The following is a 26,626-nucleotide window of genomic DNA, read 5'->3' on the forward strand; positions in this document are numbered from 1 at the left end:
AATAAATAGTGTCAGAAACAATAACTACAAAATATTATATTTGTAACAATGCACTCTTGTTCAGATTGACGCTTATTTGTTATATAACTATCGCAGATAAAAAATTGAACATTAAAATATGTTTTATTTTTGTAATTGAAATCTACTTGTATATATATATATATATATATATATATATATATATATATATATATATATATATATATATATATATATATATATATATATATATATATATATATATTCCTGTTAATGTTGGTCAGTAAACTTTACTCTAAAGGTACCGTCCGTTTTCTTGCATGTACAGTGACAAGGAAATTGGTATCAATAAATGGTAAAAGTATCAATTGGTATAGGTGATTTGATTCTATTTTGAATGCAATACTTAAATGCGAAGATTGACAAAAAACGCCAATTTACACGTGCATTTACTTTATGATTCTTTTTATAGAAAACTAATACTGTAACGTTGGTCTAACACTACAGACTTATAAGTTTATGCACTCATACGTATTACAATAGTGTGAAAGTACTGAACAACACTTATGGAATCGAAACAAACGATGCATCTTTGTTGATCAGGTCGGGTTGCCAATTGTGTACATGTTCTTAGTCGGTAAAAAACTAAAACCCCTGCACGGAAATCGTGTCATTTCCGCAATATCGGTCAAACGTGTATTCCAAAGTCAGACGAAGCTCTGGGCGTCATAGCGCACGGACATTGTGTCACTGCCGCTCTGTTGACCAATAGTGAATTCGACAGTCCCACGAAGGCCTGAACGCCATTCTGCACAGACATCGTTTCACTGCCGCTGTTGGTCAACAGGTTATTCCAAAGTCAGCAGAAGCCCTGAGCAGCACGGATATCGTTTCACTGCCGCTATGTTGGTCAACAGTGCGTTCTAAAGAAAGACAAAACCTTTAGCGCAATACTTTACGGACAGCATGTCATTACCGCTGGTTATTAACAATGCGTACCAAATACATTCAAAGCTCTGAGCTCCATACTGCAAAAGGTAAGACGTAACTCTAAGCGCCATTCTCATAAAGCATGTTACTGCTCTGATGGCCAACAATGCATTCCAAGGACTGGCGGAGCTCTAAGCGTCAAACTACATGTACACAAATATCACTGTCGCTGTTTGTCAACACTTTCAATGACAGACAAAACTCGGAGCGCCACACTCTGATATCTTGTCACTGCCGCTGGTTGTCAACAGTGTGTTCAAAGGTCAGACGTAGTTCTCAGCGCCATACTCGTCGTATATCATGCCACTGCTTCTGATGGTCAACAGTGCGTTCCAAGGCCTGACGAAACTCTGAGCGCAACACTCGAAGAATCTCTTGTAACTGCCACAGTTAGTCATTAGTGTGTTCTAAGGTCAGAGGAAGCCCTGAGCGCAATGCTAAAAGGATATCGTGTCACTGCCAATCTGATGGTCACACGTGTTCAAGGTCAGACGAAGCTCTGAGCGGCATACTCCACGGATATCGTATCACTTCCGCTGCTACGAGACCCCAATCCGCCTAGCTCGCGCTCGATCCTAAAAACATTAAACACTGATTTCAGAATTATAAACCGCGTGAAATGTTTTAGTTACTTTTTACAATATAGTATGCATGAGATAAATACAGTACAGTTATACTATTCTGGCATCGGTAATTAGATCAGTGTGAAAGACTATTTGAAATCAGTATATAGTATTACAAGCAGTCTCAAAACAAGCATTAACCATAAGTCAAGTACAAAAGAAACTTGTGCACATAATTCAAGTACAATACAAACTCGTGCGCATACTTCAAGTACATTACAAACTTATTTACTAACAATTAATATACAATACAAACCTGTGCACACATTTTAAGTACCATACACACTTGTGCGCAAAATTTAAGTGTAATACACACTGGTACACACAATCCAAATACAATACAAACTTGTGTGTACAATTCAATTACAATACAAACTTGCGCGCACAGTTCAATTACCATAACAACTTGTGTACCAAGTACCAAACAAAAATTGTACGCACAATTCAAGAACTATACAAACTTGTGCGCACAATTTTCGAACCATACAAACATGCGCGCACAATTTTAGTACCATACAAACTTGTGCGCATAATTCAAGTACTATTCCAACTTATGCTCATAATTCAAGTACAATACAAACATGTACGCACATTTCGTGTACAACAAAGTTTGTGCGCAAAATGCATGTATTATACAACATGTGCGCACTAATCACGTACAATACATACCTGTGCGCACAGTTCAATCACAATACAAAATTGTGCAAACAGTTCATGTACAATAACAACGTGTGCGAAAAATTAATGTATAATACACACTTGTACTGTTCAAGTACAATACAAACTTGTGCGCACAATTCAAGTACAATTTTAACTTGAAGTACACGAGATTTGTATTTCGCTTGATTCAACGTCAAAAGATTTGTGCCTGATTAAATGTCAAAATCGTTGTGCTGGATTCAATGTCAAAAGGTTTGTGCTTGATGTAATGTAAAAAAGATTTGTGCTTGATTCGATGGTTGTGGAAATAATGTTGATGTAAGCAAGACCAACATTATAACAAGTATAAAAAACAGTTCCATCGATAGATGGATTGATGGATAGAAGTATGGAAGGACGGACGGAAGGAAGGATTGATGGATCGTTTGATGAATGAATGAATTAATAGATGGATGAATGGCTGGATGGATGGGTGGATGGGCCGACGAACGGATGGATTTGTGCTTGTGTCCGACGTACGAACGGATGGGCTCTAGATGGTTATATGTTGGTTATATGTTGTCATCGTCTCTAAGTTTCAACCTACCATGACAGCGGACCGCGATCATCGTCGTCCTTAAAATATAAATGTAACATCAAGGATATTTGACAAAACCATGAATATTCCAATTTTACACATGGGTTACACAAAATAGATGACCTTTCAAACATCTTTAAATAATAAAAAAAAAATAACAAACGATGACACTGTACTATGAAAATTTTGGTGATATAACATGATGACAGTTTATATTGACACTATTTACGATCTTGAGCATACATATAATCATACAATCATTGAACCGTCAAATAAAATTCCGCTTGCTAATTCTAGTCAACATATTCGTTTGACCGTTACAAAACTGCTAAAACCAAATGTTCAAAACCCTGGTAGATTATACATACATATACTTCATAGTTTCTCGGACATACAAAACATGTGAAGATATGGAATTGTAATAATAAAATATTATATTGACAAATAAAAAAGTGAGTGTCTGTTATTTAAATCATTAACATTACGCAGAAACATAATACCGGTTATAACTATTTTGTAAATTAACTTCAGCTATCAAGCAACCCTGTCGTTATGGTGCTGTCCTATTAAATAATGAGGGTTAAAGCATCGTTCAATAATTCAAAACCTAAACCGTTGTTTATATTTCTATATACAACAAAAAACATCTATAAATCTAAAATCGTTTTTTTTTCAATTTAAATATTTACCGTCATCGACATGTCCTCCCATCGAACACTGAGCACTTGATCTCGTGGACGCTTGTAGCTATACCGGAAGTCAGCCTCGCCCTCAGATGTTGCGTCTATGGCGTCCTCTAATGTAAACAAACGGGGTTTACCCGGCTTCTGGTTTCCCCTAGCTTGTTTCGATTCTGAAAACAGTATGCACAACGTTTTAACTAGTTTAAATTATCCCAACCTCCGCAAAAAGATTTTACTGGTTCCGAGCAAATAAGCGATATCAAATTCCTTCCGTTTAAACCAACCACGTGATAATAGCCGAGTCACGTTCTGCAATAAAGGCTACTTGCAGTTTCAAAGTCATGGATAAACAATATCCCGTTTTATTTGTACTGTTTTAATTTAGGTAATTTATTTATTTATTATCAACCTAAACTAACACGCTTTTTTCAAAATATAAAAGAAAATGGTTCTACTTTTCATAATATCATACTTATACATACAAAAAATCGTTTGCGTGGAGTTGAAAATTATCCCTATACAAAGAAGCGCGTTGTCGAAATACATAACTTAATCTCGCCATACATTTTTAAATTGATTTTATTGGTAAATTAAAGATTGGTAACCTAAAGTAGTGTTAAACATGCACCGTATAATAAAGACAACATAACACACCGTGTTTCGAACGAATATCACTGACCATAATACAATCTTCGTGGCCGAACTTAATAGAAAATAGAAACACATAGATCTATGAATACAGATGTTTCTGATATAACGAGAGCTTTGTCACAGACGTGACGTATACCCCCACGTGCCGCATTGATACATACTTTTTTGCATGCTGTCTTCACAAAACAAAAGAATCTAATTTATGGCGATTTTTAAGAATTATTATGCCATTATTATTTATGGCTATTTTGACATTCGAACTCTTGAATGCTTTCGCATGACACGCCGTCCAATGACTGTGAACAAAATTAATGTACAGAGGCATTTTAAAATATCACAATGAACGACATAGTTATGGCATGGACAAGCTCATTTATGGCAATTTTTACATTTGAACTCAAAGTGTGACCTTGACCTTGGAGATATCGACGTAATTCTTTCACATGACCCATTGCCCAATGATTGTGTACAATGTACCGAGTAATTATAAAATCTCACAATGAATGACATGGCTATGGCCCGGACAAGATCATTTATGGCCATTTTTGACCTTTGAACTAACAGTGTGTCCTTGACGTTGCAGATATCGATGTTATCCTTTCGCGAGACACACCATCCAATTATGGTTAACACGTGTGCCGAATGATTTTAAAATCTCACAATGAACGACATAGTAATGGCCCGAACAAGGTCATTTATGGCCATTTTTACCTTTGAACTCCGAGTGTGACCTTGACCTCGGAGATATCGACGTAATTCTATCGTCCGATACACCGTCCAATGATGGTGAACAAATGTGCCAAGTTATTTTAAAATATCACAATGACCGACATAGTTAGGCTCGGACAAGCTCATTTATGGTCTTTTTTACCTTTGAACCCAAAGAGTGACATTGAGCCCGAAGATATCGACGTAATTCTTTCTCGCGACACACTGTCCAATGATGGTGAACAAATGTGCAAAATGGTTTTTAATCTCACAATGAAAGAAATAGTAATGACCAGGACAAGCTCATTTATGGCCGTGTTTGACCTTTGAACTAAAAGTGTGACATTGTCCTTGGAGATATCGGCGTAATTCTTTCGCGCGACATACCGTCCAATGATGGTGAACAAATGTGGCAAATGATTTTAAAGTCTGACAAAAAAACGATAAAATTATGGCCCGATAAAGCATTTGACCTTTGAACTCAAAGTGTGACCTTGACCTTGGAGGTATCGAAGTAATTCTTTCGCGCGACACACCGTCCAATAATAGTGAACAAATGTACCAAGTCATTTTAAATCCAAAGATATATTACATAGTTATGGTCCGGACATACTTTCGTTTAAAAACGCACTAAGTGATCCCGTAACCTAGTTTTTGACCCGGCATGACCCATATTCAAACTTGACCTAGACATCATCTAGATACAACTTCTGACCAAGTTCGGTGAAGATCGGATGTAATTTTTAAGAACCGAAAGACGGACTGACAGACCGACAGACTGACAGACCGACAGACAGACAGACAAAGTGACTCCTATATAGCCCCCTTTACCAATGGTCATGGGGGTATAATTATTCAGGTTAAACAAAAAGTAATCGAACTTACGGTCTCTGTTTCTCAAAGCACCAGAGACGTCGACATGAACACGGCGCTGCGGTCCCACTTCCGGCGGAGTGTCGAAGCCTCCCATGACCTCACCTGATGACGTAGTTATTCTTTCGCGGTAGTTGTCCGATGTAAACCTGACGCCAAAAAACATTGTAACTATAACATGGTTCGTATTCCAAAAACAATTACCGATAGGAACTCGTATCCTTTATCAATTTTCCGTTTTCCTTAAGTAATGTTTTCTACTACAATATGGTCTAACATGAATTACAGTGCTTGCCAATATAATATCGACTGACTTTTTTTTACTTCAGTGCTACTTTTAAACGTTATTGGATCATTTAATTCATAAGAAGATTAACATTATACTGGAGATCAATTTAAAATTTAAATTAACAGACACATTTGTTTAACTTAAATAAATACCGAAATGTTGTGTTGGACTTGAAAATGCTTGTCAATCAAATGTGCTAAGTTGGGAAATCAAGACTTACCTGTTCACTACCCTGTGTTATCGAAATCAAATCTAACCTGTTCACTACCCTGTGTTATCGAAATCAAGACTAACCTGTTCACGAACCTGTGTTATCGAAATCAAATCTAACCTGTTCACTACCCTGTGTTATCGAAATCAAGACTAACCTGTTCACGAACCTGTGTTATAGAAATCAAGACTTACCTGTTCACTACCCTGTGTTATCGAAATCAAGACTAACCTGTTCACGAACCTGTGTTATAGAAATCAAGACTAACCTGTTCACTACCCTGTGTTATCGAAATCAAGACTAACGTGTTCACTACCCTGTGTTATCGAAATCAAATCTAACCTGTTCACTACCCTGTGTTATCGAAATCAAGACTAACCTGTTCACGAACCTGTGTTATAGAAATCAAGACTAACCTGTTCACTAACCTGTGTTATCGAAATCAAGACTAACCTGTTCACGAACCTGTGTTATAAAAATCAAGACTAACCTGTTCACTACCCTGTGTTATCGAAATCAAGACTAACCTGTTCACTACCCTGTGTTATCGAAATCAAGACTAACCTGTTCACTACCCTGTGTTATCGAAATCAATACTAACCTGTTCACGAACCTGTGTAATCGAAATCAAGACTAACCTGTTCACTACCCTGTGTTATCGAAATCAAGACTAACCTGTTCACTACCCTGTGTTATCGAAATCAAGACTAACCTGTTCACTACCCTGTGTTATCGAAATCAATACTAACCTTTTCACGAACCTGTGTTATCGAAATCAAGACTAACCTGTTCACTACCCTGTGTTATCGAAATCAAGACTAACCTTTTCACTACCCAGTGTTATCGAAATCAAGACTAACCTGTTCACTACCCTGTGTTATCGAAATCAAGACTAACCTGTTCACGAACCTGTGTTATCGAAATCAAGACTTACCTGTTCACTACTCTGTGTTATCGAAATCAAGACTAACCTGTTCACTAACCTGTGGTATCAAAATCAAGACTAACCTGTTCACGAACCTGTGTTATCGAAATCAAATCTAACATGTTCACTATCCTGTGTTATCGAAATATTCAAATTTAACGTCTGGTTTTTAAAGCATCAATTCTTCGATTTTCAACATTGAAATAAATATAGTGTGTCAAGCCGAAGATTACCAATTTTACATATGAACCGCATTCTTTGAATACCGGGCTCAATGCATGTGGTAATAAGTAGTCCCAAGATAAGCCTGTGAAGTCCGCATAGGTTAATCAGGGACGATACATTCCGCCGAAAACAGGATATTCATAAAGAAGGTACCGGTAATTCCTTTAAAAATACTTAAAAGCGGATATTGCGGATTGCACAGGCTAATCTTGGACTACGCACATGCATTAAGACCAGTTTTCATAGAGCGCGGCTAATGTAGGAGTCATTTTACAGGAGCGTCGATTAGCTCAGAGAGTTGTATTAGACATGATTAACATAATTCAATGATGTGCCAAGCTCTTCGTTACGATTAATTTCCATAAGGGGTCAAGAGAATTCATCAAGATAACTTACCTAGTTTGCTGGACGGCTTTAAGGTGACTAGCGATCCTCTGTCGACGGAGATCGTCGTATGACGAAGAGGCGTTGTCACAATGCACGTGTACACGTCGACGGATGTTGTCGGCGTACATCGCTGACAGCATACCGTCTTCGTTTGCGTATCCTCTTTCCTCCACATCCCACCAGTACGATGTCGTGTCACTCGTCGCGTCACGTGACACCTCGTTGTTGGTGACGTAATCGTTCGCTGCGGTCTCCAGACTGGTTAACGCGAGCTTGTTGTACCAGTCTGATGCCCCGGATGTGTGTGAGGTCACCGACGTAAACGTGGACGGCGGATCCATGGAGTGCGACGACTGCAGGCTTCCGCTCGACGTGTGAATGCTCCCGTCAATTTCTCGCTCCTTCCTTCTTTCGCCAGCTATCAAAAGATCGATTCTTTCGTCCAGGGAAAGGAGCTTCGTGAAAGGTCTCTCCGTTGGGTCATTGAGTAGGTCTGTCGCATAGCCTTCGCCATTCTGATTTTTATCGTCACTTTTGTCTAATTTATTTATATCAATTTCTTCATGATCGATGTCCTCCTTCGTATCGTTTTTGAACTGTTTATACGAATTCTGATCCTTTGTATGCGTTCTTCTCACACAATCTTCGGGAGCATCGCGTTTTGTTGAATGAACTGCTGACGCCGAGTTTTCAGACGTACCAGAATCAGTATTAGCAGTCTGTTTCTTTCGCGCTAAATCACATTTTTCTAATGACTTAGATAAATCTGTGTTCTTTTTTGCTGCCTTGACACTTTGTTCTTCTGCCTGTCCTGATTTGGTGGAACATGCTTCAGCTGGATTCTCAAAAGTGTTTGATGCAACTTTTGATGACGTTACATTAAATGATTTCACGTTTGATGACGTAAAGTTTGACGTTGCACCCACGTCAAAGAAGCCCGGGACGCCAAGACCGGTGTTCGAAAGATATTTCTCGTACAAATGTTCCGTGTTCCAGTTCTCCAAAATGTATTCTCTGTGGATGTCCTTCAAAAGCCCGCTGTCGTTAAAAACTAACACATTTTAAAAAGTTTCTGTAGAAAACCCCGAAAATAAATAATGCTAAATTGATCAATCATAGATCCTTTTGTAAGCATAAACATGGGATTTCGCAAAGAAAGTTTGATCGGGAATATCTTTTAAACGTAATAGGTACACATGACAGTTATGCCCACCGGCGCTTGGCGACGCTTTACATGTGTTAATACATTGCTGTGAATGGCACGTGTATACGTGAGTAAAAACGAATGGATATGTTTTATACGCATATCAATGCACATGTACTCAAACACAAAGGTATGGGCGTAAGAAGGAAACAGGTATGTAAATTCGCCGCTCGCAAATCTATTTTTCTAAGCGCATGTCTGTCCGTTGGTACTAAGAATGTCCGTGGTATGGCATTCATTCACAAAAACACCATTTAAATCAAATTTCTTAAACATTTAACATCATACGAAATGCTTTTCAAGAAATAAGCACAACATCATCTTACCATAACGTTTGTGTTGCCACCTCGTCAGTGGTGGGCGGGTAAGTCCGGTCGTTTGACGTCCTCTCGGTGACGCTGGATAACGCTTCCACCAGTGAGGCGTCCAACTTCCGCAAAGAGGCGTGCAGATCGGCAAGCGGCGAGAAATCGAACGTATCCTCGATGAGCTCAATCTCTGACGTCAGTTCCGCCAACTGGCCCCTGTCATGAATAATATAAATCGCTGTCTGAGAAAACGGTGTTAAATGAATGTGCGTAAAGTGTCGTCCAAGATTTTCGTCAAGAAGAGTCATCCTTCGAATGAAAAATACTTAGGATTCGGCAGATATATAATATGGAGAATATTTTTGGTCGCAATTATTTTATCTTGTCTTTAAATAAATATTAAAGCAGCTTATTTGCATTGAATGTTTAGGTTTCGAATAATTAATGACAGCGTGTATATATTCAAATATTCATATTCATGTATGGTACTTTTATTATTGTATATGTATGTTGGTGTTTTATTGGTTTTTAGTTTTGTTGTTGATTTTTTTACGGGTGAGGGGGTAGCTTATGTTTTGTTGGTCTGGGACTGGCGGGAGAGAATGGTTACTAGGGAAAGATGATTACCTGAGTTGTTCACCCGCGTCCGCGTCCAGCGTTGTGACGTCAGAAAGTGACGTCAAACGGTCGTGTAAACCTCGCATGGTATGAAGGACGTCCTGTTTAGTGTCCGACAGACTCTGTTCAGTGTCTGGATAACAACACATATATCATTTTATGTGCAACAACATAATACTTACTAAGAAAACAGTGGTCCAGATTTATCATCTGTTTGAAGGATCACTGATTGAAGACATTTTATTTAGTGATTCGTAAAACTTTTTTTTTCTGATGGTTCTATTCACAAGCGTTTTTTTCTTGTTCTATTTTAGATATAATGTTATTTCAAAGCCGTCTGTAGTTATGGTATAACAAATGTCACACTTTATAGCAATATGAATATTTGAGTTAAACCTGTTCAAACATGTTTGTTAAATGAGCCTCGCTATGGGAAAACGTTGCTTAATGCGTGTGCGTAAAGTGTCGTCCAAGATCGGCCTGTCTTGTCTGAACAGGCTTTTCTGGGACGTAACTTTCCGTCTGAACAGGATTTCGTAAATAGAACAGACTTGCTTATAACGAAAAATACTTTTTAAAAAAAACGGAAAAATTCGCCCCGGATTAGCATGTGTGGACTGCGCAGACTAATCACGGACGACACTTTAGGCACATTCATTAAGACCGTTTTCCCAATAAGATTAAATTACATGTGATATAGGGCCCTATATATAATGAATAACTTAAATTGAGTGATAAATATATATTTACTCAATCAATTTAAGTAATTCATTTAAGTATCAGTTATTATTTCCTTTTTCATTCATGAATTCATACCTTTACAAAAGTGTTCGTATTTTCTCAGACACTTTGTCACGTGGTCTATAGAAGCTCGACAGCTGGCGTTCTGTTCCAGAAGACTGAGAAAAAGATACAGTTTCCTAAGTGCGTTATTATTTCATTTTTCAACAGCCAAATACTCAGTCAGTATTTAAACATTGCGACCGGTAAACTAATATGAAAACAGTCATTCAGACGATATTTCAATACATCATATAGCCTGTTGGTGCAAAGAGGTACCATGCGCCTTCTTATTTCAATGTCACGTGGTACCTTTTCGCACCTATGGGGCGATATTTCTTCTAACAAAACCAATTTGCTTCCTGAATGGCTTAACGTTGTGTCAAAAATTAAACAAAATCGTTAGGTCAATAACGGACGTAAATTCGAATATTCGGAGACACACCTGGCGTTGAGTCTCGTCTGCGCGTGCAATAAAGCCCACATGCGTGCGCACATGTTCAGCAGTAGTAGGTATTCGAAGCACACATGACTTCTGCTCTGATGGGCCACGTGCAGGGGCCGCTGCTGGAGAAGGTTCTCGGAAGTGACGTCATAGCCACATGCCACGAGAGTCTGTGTAAGATCATGATGAAGACTGAGAGTTCAGTACAACTCCCTCCATCAGACATACTCATTCTGAACAGGACGATTCGATAAGTGACTAGTGAAATACTTATTCGTCGAGAAACTTAGATTTATACGGTCGGCCAGAACGAACGTTCCTTTCAAAGAATCGTTTTTATACTACACATACTTTATCGAAAGGAACAGGCGTACAGCTTCCGCTACAAATGCTTGATATTTTAAGATACCTCGATTCTGGTTTGTATGTATAGCAAAGACAAGTCGCATATAACGGTAAGTTCTTATACAAAGTGTTTAATATCGGTTTACATCTTACAGATTGTGTATAAATTGTGTGATTAAATGAAACAAACTTACTTTACATTCACTTAATGTTACTTCAACTAACAAAAAAAGGAAAGCAATGATCTGAAAATCCGACAAAAATCTTTTAAGAAGGTGGCATTCTACTTGTCGTTCTCAATTCATAGCGTGTAATGTATTTTAAGATTTTATCATAGTTTGCCATAGCGATAGGCTCTTCATTTCTTAATACTTGAAACATGCCTGTCTAGAAGCGTAATGATAAGCAAACGATAAAGAATACTAACGTGTAAACACTGGACATGTCCATGTTTTGCCGCCAGATGCGCGGCAGTGTTACCGCGCACGTCACCCGGAAGTGCGCATGCGCTGTGTGGCTCACGTGTCACAGAATTCAGCAGAAGATATAAACACTCCGCCTGAAAAAATGCAGAACACATTTTTTTTATATTTATTGCTCGATTAAGTTGAGGCATTATTGTTCAATAGACGAGTTCTTTGTGGACACAACATAACGCAACTAATTAAAACAAAACTTAGTTGAAAAAATAAAAATATAATTCAAAAACAAAACACAAATGGTAGACGAAAATATAAGTCCAATTCACTGTGGTAATTTTTCATCCATGCCTAGGAATTCTCTCCATGATGAAATCAGCTCCGAAAAAAGTCCTAGGGACTATTTCATTAAGTCATAATAAGCTACTTACGGCTTATAAACCATTTGCGAGTTTGGCAAATAATAAGTATGTTGCGTCTTAGAAAATCATGGCGACTGGTTTACGAGATGTTATTAATGTTAAATTCCACCAAAAAGTTTTGTATCACTTCATGGTCCATCAAACTAGTGCCTATTTATAAGTAGTTCCTTTACTCTTCTTGTTTAAAACCCATTTGGCGATCTCACCCAAGCTATGTGTGGTTATTTCCTGTCTCAAATGTGTGATACACATGTACATTTAATTAGGGACTTGGTCGACATATGAACGTTAGGTGTGCGTTTCTGGAAGTACTGTGATTTTGTCGAAATCTCTCTGCCGAAACACTGTTTTCCGAGGGTGTTTGGATTTGGGCGAATTTTATTTTCTTAGAAGTGGCGGTTATGTATTTTTATTGCAACTAGTATATTAGAACAGAGTTAGAAAGTAGGAGGGTTTATAAAGGAAACATTTTGAAATTGGATTTCGTGTAAACTAACCCTCAATCAACTATGGTCATCTGTTTTCAGTGCGGGTGGTTGTCGCATAAGTCACATCAAACATACCAATACTAACATGAGCGGATTCCTATACCTGTCCGTGCTGCGCGCAGACGTTGAGCAGACGATTCAACATGGCGGGACCGAGCGCGGGACCGAGCGCGTGGCGTCTATGAGACCGCTCCAACATCACCTTGAGACAGTCAAACTGGCCATGCTGCAATATATTATAAATAACATTGAACTAGAATGTATTTAGGAACTGTGTGAATTGCAACTTCCGCTACCCTATGTAAGAAAACTATGCTCATTTTTATGAATGGTGTATACGTACCTTTTGGCAAATGTCGCATATTTGTGTAACAAACACAAGTACCGGTTTTCTCTATTTTGCAAGTCCAAAAACAGACAGAGTATCATAAAACTTAAATAAAACAACTTGTTGATCAGACGCACTTTCTACATCTAATCTCTAACCGCAAATAGTCTCTAGTAAAGGCATTTGCCTTTCTTGTTATTCGGTGTCAGTCCAAAATTAATGCGCTGGTCATGCAATTACGTTAATATTTAATTCCAATACTCCTTCTGTCTCGACATCAAATAAACAAACATGAAAAATTCCAACCTGCGGGAACTGGCAAACCTTATCTTAAAAGTTGTTTGCCGAAGACAGAGTTGCCATTACCTTCGCTGCCATTTCCACCGCTGTCTCGTTTTCGGCGTTGATATCCGACGTCATTTCCGGGAATTTTTCCAGGACATATTTGACTAGATCCGGATTTCCTACGAGCATGCTGCGATGAAGTAGCGTGTTACCACGTTGGTCGCGAAGTTTGAGAACTTGATCGGGCGGAAGATCCTCTATTCTTGAAATCTGGAACAAGTTAGGTTTTTTTAGCACTCGTTGATGCGGGCCTTAGTTAAGAGGAAATTTAAAGTAATTTGTAGCATTTTGATGCCAATCCTTCAAATAAGGGGTTTTAACATTAGTAAAAATCATTTTAAGGAGGAAACAGTATTTAACATTATTCAAACACACACTGATTAATGCGCGTATTTCTTTCTATAGGGATGGCTTGTAATTAGATTAACGTATTTACTAACGTATGTTTTCGTTAAAGTATCTTCACCTTACTATAGATCGGATTATGATGAAACGTTACTGACCTATCAATGAAATGAAAGTAATATTTAAAACAATAATCATTCTGGTACTTCTATTATTAAAATAATTCTTATGACACTGACTCGTGTGAACATAATCAATAGTTGTTTTAACTTCCTGTACAAGTGTACCATGTCTGTGGTGTTGCCGTGCAGCAGAGCATCAAACTCGTCCTCGAAGACGCTGCCCGATGTCGTCGATTCTGCCTCTAGCTCGTTAGTATTTGTTCCAGACGACAAACTGTGCGCATGCGCTAGAGTTTCCGAAAATGACGTTATCTGCGAATCACTCGCGGAACTGTCAATGTGGTGAACCTCGGCATTTATCGTCGAGGATAAACTACGGACTTGCATGTCCGGTTTAGAAAAGTCTTCCGTATGTCTTGTATGATGTGGTGCTTGTTTGCTTATTGAACTTGTATTCTTATTTGTTGACGATACAAAACCCCGCCATTTATGACGCTTGCTAAAAACACCGCCATATTTCTTGGATCGTTTCAAATCACGTGATCTCGGATCTTCTTCTGACATAAGACTGATGTCGTCTGCTGACTTTTTACCGAACCGTTTCTTCATTTTGCTGTACGTGGTGGAGATCTGAGGTCGTTTACCTCCCTTCAAAGAATGAAAACACAAACGGATACTTGCTGCCTCAAACATATTAACAAAATGAGCTTATGAATTATATAAATGGGATACTTAGTATACGAGGAAGTCACTTAAGGAAATAAGGACATTTTTTTATCAAAACTTAGTTGCGTTCATAAACAAACTTGAAAACTCTTATCTTATAATAATACGACCTAAAAGATATTTTCTTTGACAATACGATCTCATAATGTTTACATAGGTGAGAAAAATGATCAGCGGAAAATGAGGTCATTTAAAGCATTACATTTGATGAAAAAGAATGGTTTACATACATTTGAGATTTCTTGATAAAACTAAATGCAATAACAGCAAGTACAACACATGCTTACAGACACGTATTTGTTATCGAGTTTATCCGCGTCTCCGTCCGTTGTGGCAAAACATTCTGCTATCGAGTCATCGATGGGGAACTGCTGAACAAAAGTTTCGAATTCCGCCTCGTTTTGGTAGATAGCCTCGTTTTCATAAGTGATCCTGTCATGGCGGCCGATTTTTCCGCGTGGAGTTTCAATGTTTCCATAGCGTTCATGCATGGATCGAATGGTGATGAAGTCTAAATCATACATACACAATACGATTTTTCTTTGAACATTCTTATATAAAACAGAATTATTTAACAAGGGCGTTAATCAATGCTTCTTTAATAAACGAAAATGCGAAATAAAATTGACATAATAAAAGCGCTGAAGATTCTACAGTTGTTCTCTAACCCTTGAGGCTCAATAAAGTGTTAAGTTACCATTTTGACATGCTAGAATGGACGCTAATACGCACGCACATACAGTTAGGCTGCTCGATCGAACTCACTGTAAAGGGGCTTGATACAATTCTGTTTCTCGTGTAGTTTTTCAAAAACATTATATATTATTTTAGTCTGTTAGAAAATGCGTATTAGTAAATTCATATGAAGTCATTTTTTTATAACTTAAAATATGAAAAAATGTCCTTAGACCAATACATTTTTTGACATTTTTTTATAGTTTCGAGAAGACATTATATTCATATTTATAAAGTATAACATTATAAGTGGCGAGTCGAAAGCATTAAAGCCTGCATGCATTTCAAAATTATCTTTTTTTCTTTCTTTTTTGAATAAGCGTTCTAGCGTACTCATTTTTTTCTCCGTTTGTGAGTGTTTTTGTTGTTATGTGTTTGTTGTTGTTGTTTAGTTAATGCTGTGTTGATGTTGTTGTTTTTCAAGGAAAAAGTCTCACCGAATATTGCTTCCGGGTCGGAGCCACCAAAGATTCCGGCTGTTTCGTCGCTAGGCAACATTACGTCCGCCATATAACCGGGGCCGTTGTCGAACGATGGTGAGTGGAGAAACCTGAAAATGGCGTAGTTTATACATGAATTGCCTATGAATTAGATTCCCTTTAGTTTTATAACAAACTTTACTTACTTGTAAACGTGAATTTTTTTCACTTGCATATCACGTGACGAAAAAACACATTTATAAGAAATATTCGTCAAATACCCAAGTCCGCTTTGCCGTTTCCCCCAATGCGATAAATATAGAATCTGCAATGAATCAACACTGGGTTTCGAGAATGCTCTTCCATAAATTTGTTTAAAAGAAACGAAAGAAACGAATAATAAGGTTTAGTGTGGTTTATTTACTCATTAAAACATGCGTAAAAGTAACTTCGCTACGCATTTAATTAATGTATGTATGTATGTATTGTGCATACAATTAATATAAGCTATACTTACTGTTTTAAGTTCATGTGTACAGTATATGTTTGTATGGGTGCGAATTATATACCGATGCTTGATACTTATTTGCTGTTGTTATATACTTATATCACAATTGTTTAGAAGAAATAGTTTTGCATCTATAACAGGTTTTTATTTTGATAAAACTTCCGCTGACTTTCCACAATGTTTAAAGTTTTAATTAATAAATTCAGTTTTATTTTTTTTATGTTGCACAGAGGATATTTAATTTGGTATAAATTTTATATTTATAACCCTGAGACTTAAACAGCCACACAAATTTAAGAACGTGCACATCAAATCCGTAAGACCGATACGTTACAAATATATAACACGGCCCTTTACCTCACAACTAATAAGGAGCACGCCATACACAGGGAGTGCATTATAACACGGCCCTTTACCTCACAACTAATAAGGAGCACGCCATACAATGGGAGTGCATTATAACACGGCCCTTTACCTCACAACTAATAAGGAGCACGCCATACAAAGGGAGTGCATTATAACACGGCCCTTTACCTCACAACTAATAAGGAGCACGCCATACAAAAGGAGTGAATTTTATTTAAGAAAATTACTTATTAAAGACGTAGATGCCGTTACATTATATTTGAGCCGCGCTCTGGGAACACGGGGCTTAATGCATGTGCGTAATGTGTCGTCCAGAATTAGCCTACGCAGTTTGTCAGGGACGACACTTTCCGCTTGTTTGGAATTTTCCATTTATAAGAAGTCTTTTCTTAACGGAGATCCGTTTAAGGCGGAAAGTGTCGTCCCTTATTAGTCTGTGCGGGCTGCACAATCTAATCTGGGACGACACTTTACGCACAAGCAAAGAGCCCCTTATAAAATGTTAACTCAATCGAAATACCTTTCTATGTATTCCATATTTTTACGTTCGTCGTCAGTAATCGGTAACCACGGTGATTTGTTTTCAACAACAGTAAGGTCCCCTGACATGCATATGTTTTTAAGGATGGTCAACATTTTTTTCGCAACACTATCTCTTCTTCAGTATAATATAAACATTCGTCCGCGTCTCTTATAACGGTTACTGGTACCATTTCATTGCTCTCGCTGTCTTTTCATCAAATTTAATCTTTTAAAAAAGCTTTAATGCACGTGTCCATGCTTACAACATGTTTTCGTTTCATTTATTTCATAATTGGTTTACACGCGATATACGTTCGACATCGTACATGCAGCAAAAAGCAAGAAATACACAAATTTAAAAGTTACACATAATCGGCTTTCAAACACGAAGATATTCCGATAGAAAACTGAATTTTCAAAATAACACAACTCCCACTATTTGCTATAACAAATTTTTTGAAGTTATCACTAAGTGTATTTGAGATATTTAGTCGCACCCGTTTGTAAATGGCCTCGCACGTAAAGGACATGGTTATTAAATCATTAAACATTGAGTCCTTGGTTGATATTGAAACCCACTCGATGACAACATCGGTACTTCTTCAAACATACATGTGTGTTAGTCGGATAATGTTTCACCGAATGTCAGCGATTCTATACTTGTATCAATGGTTTAGATGTTTTACAAGTCGATATTTATTGGGAAAAAAATAAACAAACATTATTTTACTTTTAGTGGAGTTTCAGTATTTATGTTTATGCGTTTAGCAACAGTTCTAATATCGAGATTTTTCGATTTCGAATGTATTTAAAAAATACACATATATTTACTTTAAACGATTCTTCAGTAAATAGTTTTGTAATGTACGACTTTTATTCATGTTAACGTAATTAGCATGTTGTTCATCTATTCGATTTCAAGGAAGTCTACAATGCACACTTTTATTTCATTTCAAATTCTGAACAATTGCCATATACCCATAATGTTTTAGCTCGGCGTTTTCGGAGAAAACCCGAGGTATTGTCATAGCCAGCTCGTCGTGTCGTCCGCCGTCCGCCGTCCAACGTCCGTCGTCTGAGGTCCGCCGTCCGCGTCGTGCTAAAACCTTAACATTTTGTTAAGATTTTGAACATTGGCTCAAAAATCAAATTGCTTCCACCTTCAACTTTGAAACTTCATATTTAGATGCACCTTGATGAGTTCTACACGCCACACCCATTTTTGGGTCACTAGGTCAAAGGTCAAGGTCACTGTGACCTTTAAAAAAACATTCTGACAAGCTTTCATTTATTCAAAACTGCACCCGTAGCCGAGAGTGGCACCCGTTTTGCTGTGCTCTTGTTTTTTTCAATAACTTCGCACTATTCCCACCCAGCTGATTTTTAACGTTTTAAAAAAAACAGTCGCCACTTATTGAAGATTAACTATTCCAGGCATTTTACAATGTCCGCCCAGTGTTGATTTTTCAGCATTTGCGACGACTTTGTCAATTATAATTACTCAACGTAACTAACCATTGATACTGTGATCAAACGTATTTCCTTTGATGTCTTATAAAATCATTTAAGAATCACATAAAAAAATATTAAAAATAAAAAAGATTTAAACACGATTTTTTTCGTTTAATGGCACACCACATACATCCCATTAATTATAAATTTACAGCTGTTTGTACTGCGATTATTAACGTAATGACTGTAATTATTTACTGCCTTTTTGTGTAGTGCTGATATTTGTAACATGTAATGAAATATCGACGGTTCCTAGATCATATCAATTTAACACAATATGCGGAACCACTGTGCATGTCGAATTAATCACCCATCAACATAATGAATTAAAAGGGCATTACGTGACAAATTTAAATACATTCAGATCAGCTCATTCAAAATCATTAACTATATCTTCAAAAGTTGATGACTATTTATGATATTAATTAATTTTTGTACGAGGTAATGTTCGCTTCCCTGACACTAAAGGACAATACTTTATTATGTACCGTTTGCATGGGTTTAAAGAATAAAGTCACTGCAGTGTGTATTGTTTGCTTTTTTCATATAATTACTTCATTGATATCATAGAGGATATTTGTTGGATCCGGTGGATTATCGATTTTAATTCACGAGTGATCATAGAAAATAATATTTTCACGAGTGGCGCAGCCACGAGTGAAAATATTTGTTTTCTCTGATCACGAGTGAATTAAAATCGATAATCCACCGGATCCAACAAATTTTCTTTTTATTTAATGCATTTTTCACAGTTTATATACATTGTTCAAGAGTTTAGCTAAAGAATTTTGCTGGGATAATGACGTCATTTCGTCAAAAAAATGACGTCATTTCACAGTAAACAATGAAAATTATCGATAATTCTCACTGATAATTTTCACTGTTTGAAACAGTGAAATTATCAGTTTTAAATCACTGATATTTCTCTATAAACCACCGGAAAGCATTAAATAAAAATATATAATCTAAACGGATTTTTGTCATGACGTCAACATCACATGCGATTTTTTATTATCATTTATTAACGATCTGACTTTGGTTTGTAATTGTTTCATCCTGTTTTTTTTTTACAAGAATATGTAATATATGCATACGTTTACGTAATGACGTCACTACTGTACGTTTTTGTCTGCTTGAGGAATATACTGAGGTGAAACCCATCGAATTTAATGAGGTTACCAAAGCCTTGCTTTTTAATGGCTTTATTTATATTATTGATGATTATTGTATGAAATGTTTTGATTTATAAAATAACGTGATTATGATATATATTATGTAAAGTTTGCATGTATTTATATTTCATGACGTAAATATTTTGTGTATGATCTGTTGTTTGAGTGGCTATTTAATGACGTTGATGTAGTCTGCACAGTTCTATAGGCTGATGCCCATAAAGCAACAAAAGCTTGTTTCCACTTTTGTTTCTCTAAAAAACAGAATAAGTCGGGCGGCAAAAGGTTGTATTGTTTCTTATTTTAGTTGTTCACTAGCGAACAACTTAAGTTACTTGTGAATTTTGCCGAAGCAAGATATTTTAAACACCAAACAAAATAGAAATGTGGAATAATTTAAGTGAGAAATGTGAAATTATTTAAGTTAGAAATGTGAAATAATTTACGTGAGAAATGTGAAATAATTTAAATGAGAAATGTGAAATAATTAAAGTGAAAAATGTGAAATAATTTAAGTGAGAGATTTCAGTTTGTGAATTTTATCATTTTTATAGTGATGATGATTGTGATTTTCATGATAATGATTATGTTGAACAATGATAATGACAACATCGATAATGATTCCCTGTGCAACACTTAAATAAATAATTGAGGTTTAGACTATGTTCATGTTAATATATGATATATTTTTAATTCCTTTAAATCTGGTAAGTTGGCATAAAACGAAAAACTTAAAAATATAAGCTCACTCATCTGTCGAATCCAATTTAAAATAACACTTATTTTATGAAATGCGGCGTAAATTGTATAGCAAATTGGGAGAACAGCAGCGAAATTTTTCTTTTGTGTGGATTGTATAATACTATTTTTATTTAAATTACTTCTTTAAAATATTTAAATTCATTAGAATACCATTAACAGCAATATTGTATGGCATACACTCGCAATTTAAGCGATTTGCAATTTTGTGAATGTATTGTCAATATTTAAACGCACCTCGATTCAATCAAAACCGCTTATTATAAAGAGGATATCAGCCGAAAAACCAACGGCATAGAACATTCACTTTAATTGGTTAAACACGATAAAAATCTAAAATACTTCAGTCGGGGGTATTGAACGTGTGGCGCGGTATTAACCACAAATCTTGAATTATTAATGTGTAACGATAATTCACCTGTATGGTCCGCGTGCTTTTGATACCTGGCAGTAATATGTAGACTCAACTTTAGAACGAGTATACAAGCGTATCAAGCAACAAACAAAAATTCAAAACTTGCTTTAACTTCATAATTGTCAGGAACAACTGATAAAAACAGCAGGTGCACTTTAGCTTTACCATTTATTTAATTAAACGTGTGTTATTGTTTTTGATGTTTTTAATTTAAAACTTAAATAAATTAACTGAACTTTATACCTATCAATGGACGTTGATACCTCAATCGGAGTTGCGATTTAAATAAATTAACTATATACAATGTACAATATAAACAATATACGCTTCGTGCAAAAAGGCCTTTATGTTACACAAGAAACAAAGACTTTGTTAAAATTACAGAATGAATCGATCCTCAAAATTAGTATAAGGGAGCAATTAATCATCCATACGATTTACGACTGAATGGCTTCATGTATTCCGAGTGCAGCAATAAATCATAATAAAGTCGATTCATTATTTCTAATGGTTGGCATATCAAATCATCGATATTAGTAACAAACATCTTAATGAGCATTCAATCGTGCGTGTTTATGCAGATCATTTTGAAACATTCCTATATGTGAATAGAAGATAAGAATTTAACCCATTTATGCCTAGCGTCCTGAAAAAAGGACATTGCAAACAGCGTAGACCCAGATGAGACGCCGCATAATGCGGCGTCTCATCTGGGTCTGCGCTGTTTGCTTAAATGAATTTCTTTATGGAATATTCTAAATATAGAAATAAATATACTTGACACCCCTAATTTTGGAAATAAATTGATCCAACTTAGAAGGATGGGAGAGTCCACTAGGCATACATGGGTTAAACATGTTTGATTATACATCGTTTTTACATACAATATTTAAAACAAAAATAATCTTAAAACTGCTTAAGTCCGCATTAAACATGCAGCTTGTTGGAAAAAAGAGATCTGAACAGATGAAAAAAATACACAAATATATGCAAAAAATACCCACCTCAAGTTTGTGCAAACGCATTAGATCAATAATCAACATCACACATTAATGTCATAAAAATTCCCAACATGTTACTGGAGTATTCAAGGTGAAAATGAAAGGTGTCAAGTGCGCTTCAATTTAATTCCTGTACACTTCCCCACAGCCTTGACGGAAATCCGGCACATCAATATTAGTGTTGACTTTTCACCGCGAATTGTTTGCGAATCAGCTGGATTAGAATTGTAAAAGACGGCCATCAAAGTATATTCCCATTCTGCATTGACCGTACAGGTGATTTGACGAATGGGTATTTTATGAATTTGCGTTGACGTTTACATTTTAAAGCTGATTTCTCTCACACATGTTTTGTATGCCGTGAATCATATTTTACAATTCTTTTGAAGAAAAAAAACGGCAATTGTCTTATAGGGATCTTTTCACCGTTTGGTAAATTGACACAATTGAAAAAAGTTGTTTCAGATTCGCAAATTTTCGTTTTAGTTATGATATTTGTGAGGAAACAGTAATACTGAACATTAACCATGGTCTAATATAGCCATTATATGCATCTTTTGACGATTTAAAAACCTGAAAATTATAAAGCGTTGCAACGCGAAACGATTGAATAATTTGGTGAGTTCTGTTGTTGTCGTTTAATATTGTGAAACCACGATGCGTTCTTATATAAAGTATAAAATACGTTTGACATGCATGCTTGGCAGGATGGCCGAGCGGTCTAATTTGTTTTTTACTACAGGACTCCGAGGGTCACTGGTTCGAGCCATGATGCGGGCTTCTTTTTTTCCTTTTTTAAATTTTATTCTTGATTTTTTACTTGATCTTTTTAGATCCAATGTTTACATTTATCAATGTAAAGCATTTAATGACAAACTTCAAGACATGCCAAAATCTGTGAAAAGGCCCCTTTATACTCTGTAGGAACAGAAGTGATTATGACAATGAAATAAATGTTGTTGTTTAATTAATCATATCTTTGCCCATACTGGATATCAGACTTTTATGTATGTTGTATTTAGTCTCAAACTTGTGCTTCACTGGAATATAAGAGATATTTTTTCCAGAGGTTGCATGTCAGGTTATTGTTATCCGATTTACCGAAAGATTATCCCTTTGAAGTCCGCCCCTTACACTCTTTGTCTGTTTGTCCGTCCCTTATTATGAAACAAAAACCATCTATATACAATATAATTTGGTTCAATTCTATGCTAAATAACCATCTTTGAAGATAATGTTTTGCGATCAAACATCTTTAAAGTGTACAAACATGTTTATTTAAACTTTAAAGGGCTTTTGACATGAATAACGTTTGTCAACGCAATAAAGATGAATGGAAATATTTCATATAATCTTTGAGATCGATGCCCGCTGACTGTGAACAATTTATAGGCCAATTGCGTTTTATTTGAGTCAAATGAAAGGTGTCTTTATGCCCATTGTTGTTGCATTCGCAAAGCGCCAATGGGTGTCAGGCTTTGACACAGACAACAAATAAGAAAATCAGCCGTAGTTATTGTGTGCCGGTTATAATTCAAGTAGCACCTATGAAATAAAAAAGCCGCATACATGTAATTGCATTTGATTGAGATAAATTGTCCCGAGGTTGCTATTCTTTGGTCTTATTTCAACGGGTTGTCGCGTGAAGAAAACTGATGGTAGTGGGCAATGATTTTTTTAAACTGAATTATCGAATAGATGTATGATGTAATTCTAAACTTTCAATGAGAATTTAAGTATACGCCTTAAGATAAACAATCAACTGTTGAACTTCACTGCTACATGTAGTAATTGATCAAGCAAATGTGTCTGGCACACTAACAGCATCTCGAAATTAAAGGAGTCTCGTTCTGAGAAAACTGGGCATAATGCTTGTGCTTAAATTGTCATCCCAGATTAGCCTGTGCAATCCGCACAGGCTAATCAGGTACGACTCTTTCCGCTTTTATGACATTTTTCGTTTAAATGAAGTCTCTTCTTAGCAAAAATCCAATTCAGGCGGAAAGTTCTGTCCCTGATTAGCCTGTGAGGACTGCACAGGCTAATCTAGGACGACACTTTACACACATGCATTATGCCCAGTTTTCTCAGAACGCGACTCAAATATACATGTGATTGATGAAAAGTCTAACAAAATAAATTTGTCTTAATCCCGTTTTAGTTCTTTATTATGCATTTATAGCCGAACTATATGTAAATGAATTCGACATCGGATTGATAAAAAAAAGAAGAGTGATAAGTTAAGTTTAATCGATTTACCTGTACTTTAAAGGGTAATATTGACGGTCTTGCATTTAACAAGAATTATAACAAGAATTTATATAATGATTGCTTTTACCGTACGCCTCTTTTTTATGCACCCTCAATAAAATAATCAGTTTTATGATTACAAAAACGTTCCCATAGGACACGGTTCGCGGGAGCGAGAAAAAGTATTAGCATAGTAATAGTAGTTGAATGTTAATGAATGAAATGTTAATAAAGAACCGCAATACGCATGCGAACTCTGTATAAAACTCTCTGAAAAAGTATTAGCATAGTAATAGTAGTTGAATGTTAATGAATGAAATGTTAATAAAGAATCGCAATACGCATGCGAACTCTGTATAAACTCTCTGAAAAAGTATTAGCATAGTTATAGTAGTTGAATGTTAATGAATGAAATGTTAATAAAGAATCGCAATACGCATGCGAACTCTGTATAAACTCTCTGAAAAAAGTATTAGCATAGTTATAGTAGTTGAATGCTAATGAATGAAATGTTAATAAAGAATCGCAATACGCATGCGAACTCTGTATAAAACTCTCTGAAAAAGTATTAGCATAGTAATAGTAGTTGAATGAAATGTTAAAGTGATTTTATGGGCATTTTTCACTGTTGAATTGAGCTGAAAAGAATTAACAGGCCAAAAAGTTAGTTAAAATGTGGTTACTGACCAATTATCTGCAACTCATCTTGCTACCAGTTGTTTATTTTATTTTTTTATTATATTCGATATTTTACGTGACTCACCCAGTCCTCTAAGCCGAAATAATACGTATAACAAAATAGTGTCATTGTGTCGTATGAACGAATCTGCACTAAAACTAGATTTAGATTCACATCGTAAATCGAATCATTTCTGTCGTCAGTTATCAACACGAAACTACGGTTAATATTCAAATGCATTATTTTTCTCTTTCCGGGATATTGTTTTAGTATGTTGATGCTGCATTAACAACTATAAGTGTATATGGAGTGAAAACACCGAAATAAACAACGGCTGCGATAGACACCTATAAACTGTTAGATGCCCATAATATCACTTTAATAAATCGCAATACGCAGGCGAACTCTGTATAACGGTATCATAGTCTCATATATATTGTACGACTGCTTTAGGTGTGAGTTCGATTCCAACTTTTTTGACATGACATTCATGTATTTATAAACATAATTCAACATAACATTGTCGATAGTTCTATTAATGTGACAAAGCGGGAATAATCTTCGTTTTGATAGGTGTCTACATGCCGGAAAAAACACGTTGATACGCTAGTTAATGACCCACCTCGAGATATATTATTGTAGTTTGCAAAAATATTAGTTTAAAATTGCAAAAAATGGGTTTACTTTCGCATGATCCTAAAGGATTTTGAAATTAATTTTGATATTTGCTGCACATGTACCTTTAAAACGTTAACAGATATCGCTATCGATTGTTTAAGCGTGCATTTCAGATGCTATGACTTCATTACAATCAATACTTCCTTTAAATCTTTTATAATCGTGAACAGTGTAATGGCTTACATAATCAAAATTTAAAAAAGTTATCTTGCGAGGTTAATTTTTTTGTAAAACGAAGCTTATATCATTGTTAAAACGGACAGGTCAAACACGGAAAACATTATGAGAATCTTATAAAGCATATACCATTTATGCACATGCGATATTATACAACTTCCTTTATGTAAGAAAGATTCTCGCGTTCATGAATATGAATATTTGCATAACATCAAAGAACATCTCTCGGATCGTCTGCTCTTTATCACTTGCTGTTCTTTCATTCAGACGTTCTATTATTCTGACTTTCTTTTATTTAGAAGTTTTTGATTCTAACGTTCCTTAATTTAAACGTTCTTTCATTCTAGCGTTTTCATCCACACGTACTTTTATGCGGACGTTCCTCTATTCTGACGTCCTTTCTATAAGCTCTTTATAGTGAAAGTAAACAGCATACAATGTGACAATACTTATAGTTTTCAGAAAAAAAACACGTGAAAACTTGAAAATGTACAAACCTTTAAAATCCAACATTACACTTCCAAAATATCACTCAGGCAAAACAGTGTCTTGATATCTGTATCAATAATCCGTTTTCCTTCCTGTCACAAGCTGTTTTAAACACGAACCTTTATCGCTAACTGTGGCAGGTCTTATCTTTAAAACGTTGACATAGCTTATCGAGTTTATTAATGTTTTAAACAAATTCACGCAACACGCTCAGGTGGGCATTGAAACTCAAGCCCACATCCACCGCGTTGACATCCTATATGTAGCG

The 26,626-nt window shown here is 36.1% G+C and overlaps 1 protein-coding gene across 3 annotated transcripts; it reads right to left on the minus strand.

Moving 5' to 3' along the window:
• Positions 1 to 592: 592 nt before the first annotated feature.
• LOC127837091 (uncharacterized) lies at positions 593 to 26,626 on the minus strand. 3 transcript variants are annotated; one of them, XM_052363930.1, is made up of 16 exons: positions 22,089 to 22,252; positions 15,849 to 15,961; positions 14,964 to 15,187; positions 14,116 to 14,598; positions 13,505 to 13,693; positions 12,914 to 13,036; positions 11,909 to 12,040; positions 11,137 to 11,306; positions 10,728 to 10,810; positions 9,921 to 10,044; positions 9,312 to 9,509; positions 7,791 to 8,819; positions 5,757 to 5,893; positions 3,519 to 3,682; positions 2,839 to 2,867; positions 593 to 1,544 (listed from the first exon to the last, which is right to left on the minus strand). In XM_052363930.1, exons 2-16 carry the CDS (start codon positions 15,919 to 15,921, stop codon positions 1,457 to 1,459), a joined length of 3,246 nt encoding a protein of 1,081 aa, XP_052219890.1. In that variant the 5' UTR covers positions 15,922 to 15,961; positions 22,089 to 22,252; the 3' UTR covers positions 593 to 1,456. The 3 variants fall into 3 exon arrangements, with proteins under 3 accessions (XP_052219890.1, XP_052219887.1, XP_052219888.1); XM_052363927.1 differs by lacking the exon at positions 22,089 to 22,252 and adding an exon at positions 17,225 to 17,415; XM_052363928.1 differs by lacking the exon at positions 22,089 to 22,252 and adding an exon at positions 26,367 to 26,626 and having other exon boundaries at positions 594 to 1,544.

The sequence above is a fragment of the Dreissena polymorpha genome, chromosome 7, assembly GCF_020536995.1.
Source record: "Dreissena polymorpha isolate Duluth1 chromosome 7, UMN_Dpol_1.0, whole genome shotgun sequence".
Classification (NCBI taxonomy): domain Eukaryota; kingdom Metazoa; phylum Mollusca; class Bivalvia; order Myida; family Dreissenidae; genus Dreissena; species Dreissena polymorpha.